Raw genomic sequence first — 13,390 nt, 5'->3', positions numbered from 1 at the left:
ACTACCTGTCTTCTTGTAGTTGGATCTCCAAGTTTTTGGAATGCTCCAAATTCTACTTGAGCATCTAAATCTGGGTCGATACCAGCAAAAACATCTCTGAACAAAGTTCTAGCACCATGCCAAATGTGCCCGAAAAAGAATAGCAGAGCAAATGAAGCATGCCCGAAGAGATGGACAATATAAAAAAATTGACCCATAACATCTATGTCAGCCTTTTTTTTCTTTTTTATGAATAGGTTTAAAATATCTTGCTTTTTAGATGATCCCTCTAGAAGAGCAATATTCTAACAATCTATGTTTTTTTTCTAGTTACTTCGTTCTCTATTTCTATTTCAGAAAATCTTTAGGAAAGGAATAAACTCAGAAATTAAAAGCAGATTTGCTCAATGCTGACAGAGTGAAAACAATCGGTTGTTTTGAAGAAACAATCGGTTGAATTTCTGCAATGATGAAAAAAATTGAGAAAATCAGATTTTTAACAGCCATGCTATATACAAACATCCAGGTTTATAAGGCACACAAATTTGTATAAAACACAGAAGGAATACAAGCTAATCATAATCCAAGTATAGGCATAGAGAAAAATTCAGAATTGGATTTAGAAACTAATGTTGAACAATGAGAAGAACAAATAATTATCCTTCAGATTTAAGGTACACAAATGTAAGCAGTACATAGAATCAGGACAAGGCTTTGACTTGCAAATAAATCTTCTTGAGATCCTGATTTTTCCGACCCTTCAAGTAGAGTAAAAAATCAGCAAAACAAAACTTGTTAAATCGTAAGATTTGATCCCTTAAAGAACTTGGGACCCTTTGTGTTAGACTTATCTTTGGAACCATAAAAACATTTTGGAATCCATTTAAAGATTCCTTTAGGAACAATAGACTTTCGAAACTTGCAGAACCTAATTGAATGACCTTTCTTCATGCAATAGAAGCATGTAACAACCGGTTGAATCGACCTTTTAACCGATTATTTTTCTGATACAGATGAAAAAGCTTTTGAAATTCCATTTCCTTTGGTTTGTGAACAAAAACCTAAACCAGCTTTTCCAAAAACACAATTTTGAGATGCAAGAACATCTTCAAAGTTGGATTTTCAGTTGCAAGTTTATCCATGGTTTTCAAAAGATAATGAATCTTTCTTTCAAGATTTTCACAAAACTTTGAGTCACAACTGCAAGTTGAGTTCTTGTAAATCAAATCAAGGTTTTCAAAATCTTCCTTTGTTTTTTCCAACTCTTCTTCTAGTGACTTCACTCTATTTTCAAGCCAGTTGTTTAGACCTTTCAACCGGTTGTGAGAAAGAGCCAATTGGTTAGCTTCTTCATGAGTTTCATTAAAAGCTTCAAGCAATTGATAATAATTGTTACCTTTGATTGAAGAAGATGAACACATGCTACTAGATACAGATGCTTTAAGGCACAAGTTTGCTTCTTCATTATCAGAAGAGCTAGAGGAAGATACCTCATTGTCATCCCATGCAACATATGCCTTCTTGGCTTTTCCCCTATTCTCATTTTTGAAATCTTTTCTATCTTTGCTTTCATTGTTGGGGCATTCTTCTTTGATATGACCCTGTTCACCACAACCATAACAAGTGTACTTGTTAAGATTATAATCATAAAGCTTTTTAGAGTTGTACTTTTTTAAAGCTTGGATTTTCTTCTTTAAGAACTTGCTGAACTTTCTTGACAACAGAGTCATGGTGTCTTCATCACTCTCACTTGAGTCTTGTTGCTGTTTATGATTGTAAGCTTTGAATGCAATGCCTTTGTTGTTTTTTTCCTCACTCTCTTGGACAACCAACTTATTCATCTCAAGCTCATGCTCTCTTAGCTTACCAAACAAGGAAGCAGTTGTCATCGATGTCAAATCCTTTTATTCTGAAATGGCAGTGACCTTTTGCTGCCATGTTTATCAAGACACTTCAAGATCTTGATGTTTAGCTCCTCTTTATCAAAAGAATTACCAAGGCTCATCAAATGATTTACTATGTGAGAGAACCTTTTTTGGAAATCACATATGGTCTCCCCTTTCTGCATTCTAAAGAGCTCATACTCTTGAACAAGAGCATGCTTTCTGGCCCTCTTGACATCATTTGTCCCTTCATGTGTGACTTCAAGAATGTCCCACATTTCCTTTGCTAAACTACATTGTGATACCCTGAAAAATTCATCATAACTCAAAGCAGAGGTTATTATATTTTTAGCAATCCAGTCAAACTTTGCTTTCTTGCTTTTAGCCTCAGTCAATTCAGATTAAGGTTTATCAATTAAAATCCCATCTCTTTTAACTTGAGGTATAAAAGGATCATTTTCATATTTTCCCCAAATACCCTTATCAGTGGAATGCATAAACATCTTAATCCTTACCTTCCAAAACTGGTAATTTACACCACAAAATAGTGGCGGTTTATTTATGGAAGCACCTTCCCCAAAAGGAAACTTGTCAACAATGAAAAACAGTTTTATGAAAACCAAAACTTGAATATTTTTGAAGAACCTAGCTCTTGATGTCAATTGTAAGAATTAATGGCTTAAACAAGAGGGGGAGTGAATTGTTTATCAAAGATTTTCGTAAAGATTGAATAGGAATGAAGATTTAACACAATTCACAGATAAAGCAATCAAGGAAAGAAATCAAACAATGATTAAAAAACTGTTTACAGAATTTCAATCAGTTGAAAATACGTTTTAACCGGTTGTTTATAGCAACAACAAAAGCAAAATTAAAACAAACAGTTATAAGGAGTGAGAGAGAGAGAGAGAGAGAAAGAGAGAGAGAGAGATTTACTCAACCAATTTTATACTGGTTCACTCAACCTTGACCTACATCCAGTTCCTAGAACAATCACTGGGTTCCACTAGTAATCACTCACAGAACCATTCACCCTCTTTGCAAACACACACCTCTAGCCAGAACAACCTCTGACTTTACAGGATTTCACACACACTTACAAGTTTATGAAAGATCAAATACTAGAATCATGAAAGGAACATAATACACCTGGGTTTGCAGGAATCAAAAAGCTCCTATGATCAGACCTTGAACCAGTGCACAACTAAACAACAATCTTGCAAAACTTTTTGAAAAACTTCTTTCAAATCAATCTCAATCTCACTATGTTTGATATAAAACTTGTTTATTTTGTTTTGAAAGAAAGGCTATATTTATAACACACAAAACTAGCCGTTCTAGGCAACATTTATTGCCAAAACAGTTTTGATTCACATCCAAAACAGATTAACAGGTTTTTAAAAAGCTGTTATGAAATGTCACAATCAACCGCTTGAAAAGTCGTTTTAATCGGTTGAATTGGTTAGGCAGTTACATAACCAAGTCAAAAACAGTTTTAAAACCTTCAAACAAGTCAAGTGACAAACAACTGATTATTTCGATAATTCAACCGGTTATTTTTCTCTTTGCTTAGAAAAACACTTTTCTTTATCAAAACAAATTGAGCAAACTTTGTGCAAGGGACTAGGAAAGATCTTACAAAGATTCTAAACACCCTAGACTAAACTCAAATCAAAGAGCAACACAACTTCAAGCTACATCATGGATTTGAAACATCAAAACTCCAATGTTCAACAATAGCCATAGTAATAAAGTTGAAGCAAAAAGGTCTCTTAAAAAGTATTAAAAAATCTACTTCATGTGTTTTCAAAAAATTGTACCTTGCACTAAAGAAATGCAGTTGGAAGTTGGCTCTAAATCATCCAATGATAATTGCACCTTTCTCCTCAAGACTTCCAAGTAAAAAGAATCAAGAAAAGTTTATTCGAATTGTTGTACTAAAAATTCATATCGCTACAAGAAAAACAACAGTTTATGTCGAAAAAAACTTTTTCAAAATAAAGAAAATGGTCGAATAACTGTCAATTATGCGTTGGTCAACAAATCAACAAAAAAAGCATGGAAGTAAAGTGAATTTTCATTGGCCAGTAAGATGGACGCAATTTGTCTGAGACAAGTCGACATAAGATAGACACGAATATCGGGGACACCATAATGCATTGGCCAAGCCCACACAAAAAAAATAATTAAATTAATTAAATACATAGTTACACTTAATTAATTAAGGCCTAGTCGATGCATAATTAAAATAAATAAATAAACAAAAGCTAGATTTTTCTATCTGTGCCACGTAGTTGAAACAAAAGATATAAAATAATGTAAAATGTAAATGCAAAATTTTAAAATTAAAAGTCAGTTAGTAATCTAGATTATAAAAGTTAGTATTAAAAGGTTTATTTTGTTGAAGATAGATGCAGACTCTACTCAACTTGCATAAATAAGTGTTTGAAGAACACATCTCAGTTGAAGGTTTATGAAGAATGTAGTTCATGGTTCTTAAATAGGTTAAAAAAATTTTAAATAATCCTTTTGCAGTGTGAGTCTACCTTATATGTCATAGCCATAGTAATAAAGCTAAAGCTTAAGGGTCTCTTAGAAAGTCTTAAAATATCTACTTCATGGTTTTCAAAAAATTGTACCTTGAGCTAAAGAAATGCAGTTGAAAGTTGGCTCTAAATCTTCCAATGATAATTGCACCTTTCTCCTCAAGACTTCCAAGTAAAAAGAATCATGAAAAGTTGATTCTAATTGTTGTACTCAAAATTGATATCACTACAAGAAAACACAACAGTTTACGTCGAAAAAATCTAACTCAAAATAAACAAAATGGACGAATAACTATCAACTATGCGTTGGTCAACATACTAACAAAAAAAGCACTGAAGCAAAGTGAATATGTGTCGGCCAACAAGAGGGACGCAAATTCTGTGGGCCAAGCCGACATAAGGTAGACAAGAATATCACGGACTCCATAATGCGTTGGCTAAGTCCAGACAAACAAAATAATTAAATTAATTAAATACATAGTTGCACATAATTAAATAAGGCCTAGTAGATGCGTAATTAAAATAAATAAATAAATAACTATATTTTCCTATCTACACCACGTAGTTGAAATAAAAGATATAAAATAATGTAAAATTTAGATGGAGAATTTTAAAATAAAAAATCCAACTATTAGTGTAGATTATAAAAGTTAGTATTAAAAGGTTTATTTTGTTGAAGATCCTCAACTTGCATAAAGAAGTGTTTGATGAAGACATCTCATTTGAAGGTTTATAAGAATGTAGTTCATGTTTCTTAAATAGGTTAAAAATTGTTTAAATAAGCCTTTTGCCCTGTGAGTCTACCTTATATGTCATAGCCATAGTAATAAAGCTCAAGCATAAGGGTCTCTTAGAAAGTCTTAAAAAATCTATTTCATGTTTTTCAAAAAATTGTACCTTGAGCTAAAGAAATGTAGTTGAAAGTTGACTCTAAATCTTCCAATGAAAATTGCACCTTTCTCCTCAAGACTTCCAAGTAAGAAAAAAAAAAGTTGATTCGAATTGTTGTACTCATAATTCAGATCACTATAAGAAAAACAACAGTTTACGTCAAAATAAAGAAAACGAACGAATAATTGTCAACTGTGTTATCAACAAACCGAGGAAAAAAGCATGGAAGCAAAGTGAATTTGTGTCGACCAGCAAGAGGGATGCAAATTGCATGGACCAAGCTGACCCAAGATAGATGTAAATAACAGGGACACCATAATGCATTGGCCAAGCCCACATAAATAAAATAATTAAATTAAAAATATGTAGTTGCACATAAGGCAATGGTGAGTGAATGAAAGAAACTTACACAATGAAAATAGCTCAAAGATGAAGATAAAAAACAAAGAGAGCATGAAGCAAAGAAGAAAGACTAAGCGCGAGAAGAAAAAGAAAATACAAAAGCGTAAGTCGCATGCTAAAAATTAGGGTAATAAAATGAGTGTAAAACATAGGCTTTGAGTTAAATCAGCCATTTTGGACCAAAGCGCTTGGTCAAAGACAACGGCTACAACTCATAGTCGTCTTTGTACAGTATATGCTTTGGTCTGGGACAAGGACTACCACTCATAGATCAACCAGTTGTTTTTGCGATTCAACCGGTTGTTTTTATCAGCAGTTAATAAAAACAACTTAAAACAGATATATGTAAGATAAAAGAAAGAGAGAATCACACAAATAGATGTATACTGGTTCACTCTTACACCAAAAGCTACATCCAGTCCCCAGAAACCACTGGGTAATCCACTATGCAATGAAAACCAGATTACAAACACAACACACCAAAGTAGTGACCTTGAACCCCTCAAGAAACACCCTACCTTTGGCAAACCACACCAAGAGTGTTGATCTTGAACACCTCAAGAACACACCACATTCATTGGCAACACAAATACAAAAATACAGAAGATTGAGAAAGGATTACACCTGATCAAAACACAACTAAAAAGTATACAATTGCAATCCTATTCTACTCTCACTTGAAAATCCAAAGCTTGATTTGAATCTTGAAAACTTGAGATCAAATTTGCCAAACTGAATTCTCAAAACTGTTTCTTACCTTCCAGAAGCGTATAAAAAACTATATATACTTCCAAAGGTTGGTTAAAAACATTTAAAGCAGAAGCGTATTCAGTTAGAAATCATTTAGGACAGATTCATCAATCAAAACTTAATGCTGTTAGGATTTTCAAAGACACAATCGGTTGAAATCATGAAACAACTGATTAATTTGGTTTGACAGCAAAGTCAACCAAGTCAAACAACTTTCAACCTTTTTCAAAAACCTATAAGAGCAAAACAACCGGTTGATTTGACAAAACAACAGGTTGTTTTTGAACTGGTTAGAAAAACATCCATTTCCAAAATGGTTTTAATTCACATCAGTTTTAGATTCAACAAGGGAGTGGATTACACTTTAATCTACCCAGATCCCACCCACCCACCCACACACAACAACAACTCCAGCCTTTCACCAAACACCTTGGATTTGAATTCTTCAAAGCTCTTGATTACTTTTGATCAACACCACAACCCCCTTTGTAGACTCGCTTTAATTTCGAAAATGCCATCATGTTTTGATGGACAGCGTTTGATAGTAAAAACATTGTGAATGTATTGTCGTAAATGAGTCTTTTTGCACTAGTGCCATCATGACATGTGACATTTTTATTTTAGCTTTCTAAAGATCCTCTCCATTCACATGGTGACATGTGGCAATCCTTACTTCAAGAATACTCCCAAGTAAGGAAAGGACACATGGCACCAATGACTTAAAGAGTCAAAGAATATGACACCTATGAGAGGAAGACATGTGTCACATGTAGCCCATAAGGAGGTGTCATGTTGTGAGGAGGCCATGTGGACATATACCTCGAGCTTAAGTAGTAAAACTTAAGGCCCAAAATCCTAGACTAATTTGTTCAAAATACAAGGTTAAAAAATTCTTATTCTACTTAAGTCCAAAATTAAGGCCAAAATAAAATTTTAACTACTTTATACAATTTTTACAAGTACATGTCTTATATTCTTGACACTCCAAATTCTCTAGAGTGATCTCTCTAATTAAACTTGAACTCAAAAGACTGTTTGGAGGCCCAAATAGGCTCAAATAACCCAAAACTCCTAGTAAACTTTGGATCAACTCTCTAGTCTTGTGACCTCTTTATTCTTGACTACAATTTTCTCGGATGGACCCCCATCTGTCCCTGTCTCCTGAAAAGGATTTGTCCTTAGATTCGTGCATGAAGCTCATTGACTGCAACTTTTGTTTGATGTCATTTATTTTCCTCTAAGATCAAACACCATCCACTAGAAACAACAAAGGAGTAAAACAAATTATATTTTGTTCTCGTGTGAAGGTAGGGTCCCAAAGAACTATTTAGAGGATTCGCCTTCTTCCCTCCTGTCAGTCGATTGTATTTTTCTTCGACTTCCTCCCTTGTTCCTTCCTAGCCTTGGCTCTTGGTCTCCTGGTGATTCCTGAATGGAGGGGGGGTGGGGGGGCACCGACGCTCAAGTCAGCAAAAGAATTCGACATTTGGTTGTCAGTGTACTATAGATAATGACGTATCTGATTCTTTGAATATGCGCTATTTATATTACCTATGGTGGGCTTTCCTTATTGGGCCAGTTTAAGGGGTTGGGTCGTGTTTAGTGCTGAATTACCTAGTTCCTAATCATGGATTAACTTTGTTGACCTTGATTGAGCGTAATTGGACTTGAGCTATCGACCAACTTGACGGATGTAGTTAAGGGGTCAGCCCAGAGATGGGGTTCGAGACGTTATATTAGTCGTGCGGCCCTCACCGATACATATTTTTTTAGAAAAAATAATAATAAAATATTACAAGAAACTATTTATTAATAATAAAAAGTACTTAAATACCAATAATTATTTTAATATCTAAATTTATATCTAATTAATATAGTAACTACTAATTTTTTGTCTCAAAAATTAGTCTTTATTTAATAATATATTTTTTTAGTAGTGAAATTCTAATTCAAAATATACTTAATTCATTTTGTCCCTTCTATGTAATGAATCAATAGACAGTAATTTCCTCACACATTAGCCACGCTAATCTTTTTCAACAATGTAAAGGATTAGTTGCAAAAAATAATGTAATAATGTGATCCTGAAAGAGTGTTCGTCCCAAAATGGGTTGTAAAGAAGTCTCGCAACAGCTACCTAATTGGACCAAAAACAACACTGGATAAAATAAAGGCGCGTGAACCCATGCATACCCCTACATCGTACAATTTGTAAGCATTTGCAATTTGTTTTCTATTTTGAATTTCTTTAAACTCAGTTCCACTTACGTCCGAGTTGGTAATAACTAACTAAACTTGAGGTTGAATTTTTCTTATGAATTCGATTTTTGAGGGAAACAACTTTTTACTAGAATTTACTCAAACATCATGTGGAAGTGAAATCTAGGATATTTCTTGATGGAAAAAGAACCGGATTCTACTCCAAATGTTTTCTCGTTTGTTTTTAGTGATTTAGTGGCACTGTTCCATGTCTCAACTCTACAAATACATGCCACTCCTTGGCCTTTGTGTTCTAACTCCCCCAAGTCCCTCTCTTGTTATTTCCTCGTGTAGCCTCTTTCCTTACTTACCTAAACCTACAAGTTCTCATTATGAATTCAGGTTTCTGTATGGTGTCATCCCTGAACCACCAAGAAGTTCAAAGCCGTTTCTTCGACCCCTCTTGGCTAAAAATGCAGCCCCACGTTCCCATGAGCTTCGTTTGGCCTAAGGAGTGTGTAGTGGACGCGAACGAGGAGTTCCAAGCCCCAATGGTGGACCTTGGGGGGTTCTTCAGAGGTGATGAAGAGGCCACGAACGTTGCCGTTAAGCTCATACGCAAGGCATGCTCCACCCACGGATTCTTCCAAGTTATCAACCACGGGGTTGATCCTCTTCTCATTGGTGAAGCGTATGAACAAATGGATGCTTTTTTTAAGCTCCCAATTAACAGAAAAGTTAGTATTCATAAGACTCCGGGTTCTGTCTGGGGCTATTCTGGTGCACATGCTGATCGATTCTCCTCCAAATTGCCCTGGAAAGAAACCCTTTCTTTCCCCTTCCATGATAACAACACCTTAGACCCCGTTGTCACTAGCTTCTTTAACTCCACCTTAGGACAAGACTTTGAACAAGCAGGGTAAGACAGTTCTTGGTTGAATACATCTGTTCATTTTTCATTGATGCTAGTTAGTCACTTTTAATGGATTTTGTTAACTTAATCAAGTTTTTGCATTTCCCATAATTTAAATCCTAAATGTTTATTAAGAGAACATGAGTCCAGGACCATAAGAAGAATGAGTTGCACGTTTATGATTGTTTTTAAATGCACCTACATGTTACGAAATTATTAGTCTTAAGTTTATTATCTTTTAACCAACTGTTATATGTATATTTCTGTATATATATATAAGAAAAATGTTAGTTAGTATTAAATGGTTTTCATATATATGAAGGCCAGCATGGTGCATATACACCCAATTAGCACTGCATATATTCTTCTTTTCTTATTACGTCTTGTCAACATATATTTGTGCGTCATTTCAGAGAAGACTCACGTTTCATTCTCAAATATGGATAGAAACAAGCTGATTTGCATAGCTTCTGAATCCACTTTTCTCTCTTTTGGGGCACACATGAAGATCTTGAATGATTTGAATCTCCAATTAGTTTTTTGTCAAAACTTGTTTTATATACTTTCTACTTAAATTTTAAAAAGGGTATTGATCCCGAGTTGCTATTCGTGCTGAACAGGAGTGTTGTACTGAAAAGACATCTACCAAAAATGTATTTTTTTCTCAAAATTAGAAGAAAATCATAAATAAAAATTAATTTTAGAGATAAAAAATAACTAATTGCTATAGTGACTAATTAGAGACCATTTTATAAACTAAAAAAACTTTTGGTTTCTAAATTAGTTTCTATTATTGTTAAATAGTTTCTAAATTAGTATCTAATTAGCTATCAAGGTTTTTCCTACCAAATTTAGAATCTAAATAAATGGTAGTCAAAACCTTGGTAGGTAATTAAATATCAATTTAGAAACTATTTAACAATAATAGAAACTAATTTAGAAATAAAAATGTTTTTCAATCTTTAAAATGATTTCTAATTTAGTCACTAACAACTAATTATTATTTTTTTTTAAATTGATTTCTATTTTCTTTTAGTGTAAGATGTATTTTACAAACAAAATATCCCAATGAATAGTTTTTGGTTTTTGATATTCTCTAGAAGTTGTAAATTTCATGGACATATATAGTACTAGCCATAGGTATAATAATTGAAGTAAGTATAGGAAGTAGTAATTTGTTGTGCATTGGGCAGAGTGGTATTCCAGAAGTACTGTGAATCCATGAAGGAGTTGGGGATGAAGCTGTTGGAGCTATTGGCGATTAGCTTGGGAGTGGATAGGTTGCATTATAAGGAGTTGTTTGAAGATGGTTGTTCTGTGATGAGATGCAACTTCTACCCTTCATGTCAGCAGCCAAGTCTTGCACTAGGAACAGGACCACACTGTGACCCAACATCTCTCACCATTCTTCACCAAGACCAAGTTGGAGGGCTGGATGTGTTTGCAGACAACACGTGGCAGACGGTTCCGCCTCGTCCTCGTGCTCTTGTAGTTAACATTGGTGATACTTTCACGGTGCGTTACATATGCATAATACTTACAAATCTTCTTCTGTTTGCATATATCTTACTTTTGTGACTTTGTGGCTATCAATTACTGTCCACCATGGCCTCATTATCTGTTGCAACATGACAAATCCGTCAATTAAAAGCGCAGATATACTTTGGTTTGGTGTATCAAGATTGGTTCTCTCTGCAGCATGTCTGACACGATAACTCTTTATACTGAACTTGCATGAATGCATCACATCTGTATCAAAATATTAACTGACGTAATTTTGCATCCATAAAAAATGGTGTTTCAGTACCTGCACCGCCAAACTTTTGGTCCTTTACAAGTTTTTTGTTTTTATAAAACTTACAAGTATTATTATTATGAATTTTGCATCTCACTTTTGGTTTTGGTTGGTTTTGGTGACACCTTAAACTTCAACAATTATTTATCATCACACAATAACAAAATATGAGGGACACACCAAATCCATGTAGAGGAGAAACAAAATAAATATTCAACAAAAAAACTTGACCAAACAAAACATTAGGAGTTGAAACCTATCACAAAAAAAAAACTTCTAAACTAATAATAGATGACATAACATTGTATAACTTGAATTTAACTTATTCTCAATGCCAATTTTAACAAGTCTGTCTGCATAATGATATTTTGAAGTCCATAGTGTTACAAGTTTTCATGCATTTTCTCCAATTTTCTCTAAGATTAGGGGACAGGCAAAGGAGAAGAAGCAACTTGACAAAACTTTATGAATATGTTGTTTAACTTTATTATTTAACTTTCAAGAAGGAAATTTTTTATTTTTCTTGATATTAAATGTTTCTTTTTGGTTTTGTAGTTACTTAAGGAATAAATATTAGTCCCTACTTGATACAAAAGATCTCTTCAGTAGATTTAGTAATATGATATACAAACCTCATATTGGTATATATTTGATGCAAATCTTCTTGTTTATTCTTTTGGTGGTGAGGATTTTTTTTCTTTGTTATCAGTACATAACTGGTGCAAGGAACAGTTGCACATGCTGTTATCCTTTTATCCGAGTTTTTGGCCACCAGTCTTCATACCTCACTGGTATAGAAATCATGCAATTTTCCCCTAAACAAGGGATAGACTTATTTCTTCTTTACATTTTCCTTACTATTTTCAAACTATTGATTAAGACAAAGATGGTTTGTAACACGGTTAAAAGACTTTCTCTTCACAACGTCTAGACCAAGGAATAAAGGCAGTGAGTGCCAAAACTCTTTTACCACATGATGAACACAAGTTGAGGTCAGCATTAGAAAGCAATAGGAAACGTTCAAGAGTAGAGACTAAAAAAGTTGCAGTTGCATGTATGGAAGGGAAAGCCTTAAAATGACAAATTAGGGGGTTGCAAGTCACGACATGCAAGAACATATACGAATAATCTTGAACACATGCTTGTATTCCATAAATGGAAGAGAGTAGGGAGTTTTAGATGATATAAGAATGGGAAAATGTTACTTTTTGATTACTGCACAATGGAAACTCACTAATTTACAACTTTGACATGGTATGTGTTATTTTCTAAAGATTATTTCCGATATCAACAGCGATAAGAATGTGGTTAGAGAAGGAATCATGTGCATGGATGTTAACTTATTTGTTGGTTGTTCAGGCATTATCAAATGGGAGATACAAGAGTTGCCTGCATAGGGCAGTGGTTAACAAGTACAAAGAGAGGAGGTCCTTGGCATTCTTTCTGTGCCCGAAAGAGGACAAAGTGGTGAGAGCCCCAGAGGATATTGTGCGTAGGGATGGGACAAAACAGTATCCAGATTTCACATGGTCGAATTTGCTTGAATTCACACAAAAGTACTACAGATCCGACGAAGCTACACTGCAGAACTTCACCAAGTGGTTGCTATCTTCCAAACAACAAACTCTTTAAGTTAACCAACAAATAGATTCTGTTCTGCAACTTTGCTTTTACTAGAGGCTCAGACTCACTACTGCATTAAATTGCTCTCCCTGTACTTTTCCTACAGTCCAAAACCTTCATTTTTTATGTAACTTAATTCCACTACGTACGGCATGTTTCAATTTATTGCTTATGTATCTATGCAACTAAGCCTTCAGTTACTCATCATTTTTACCCTAATTAATCGCATGGAATAATTAGGTGGAAGGATACTCTACAAAATGGTTAAATGCATGCATTATAGTACCATTCAAATACGACAACTTTTGTTTTGTCTCAATCTTTGTAGCAAGTTGTTCAACATAATATCTTTATGAGGAAAGTATTAAATAAAAAATTTAAACGTTTATTGTTTAAAAGTTATAAAAAC

General features: G+C 34.1%; 1 protein-coding gene across 1 annotated transcript; it reads left to right on the top strand.

The window, feature by feature from the left end:
• Positions 1 to 8,717: 8,717 nt before the first annotated feature.
• On the top strand, positions 8,718 to 13,170 carry LOC137813465 (gibberellin 20 oxidase 2). Its single transcript, XM_068615737.2, has 3 exons — positions 8,718 to 9,569; positions 10,757 to 11,078; positions 12,718 to 13,170. The coding sequence occupies exons 1-3, from the start codon at positions 9,043 to 9,045 to the stop codon at positions 12,988 to 12,990; spliced, it is 1,122 nt and encodes a 373-aa protein (XP_068471838.1). The 5' UTR covers positions 8,718 to 9,042; the 3' UTR covers positions 12,991 to 13,170.
• Positions 13,171 to 13,390: the final 220 nt, after the last annotated feature.

This window comes from Phaseolus vulgaris, chromosome 1, assembly GCF_051622355.1.
Source record: "Phaseolus vulgaris cultivar YP4 chromosome 1, ASM5162235v1, whole genome shotgun sequence".
Taxonomy (NCBI): Eukaryota; Viridiplantae; Streptophyta; class Magnoliopsida; order Fabales; family Fabaceae; genus Phaseolus; species Phaseolus vulgaris.
The sequence above is the reverse complement of the archived record's forward strand: the minus strand, read 5'-3'. Positions and strand labels throughout refer to the sequence as shown.

What these genes read in the sequence shown, in the direction of transcription:
- LOC137813465 (XM_068615737.2), top strand. Translation starts at nt 9,043, where the DNA reads ATGAATTCAGGTTTCTGTATGGTGTCATCCCTGAACCACCAAGAAGTT. An exon ending in CAAGACTTTGAACAAGCAGG is followed by an intron (nt 9,570 to 10,756) that starts GTAAGACAGTTC and finishes TGCATTGGGCAG; the next exon opens with AGTGGTATTCCAGAAGTACT. An exon ending in ACATTGGTGATACTTTCACG is followed by an intron (nt 11,079 to 12,717) that starts GTGCGTTACATA and finishes TTGGTTGTTCAG; the next exon opens with GCATTATCAAATGGGAGATA.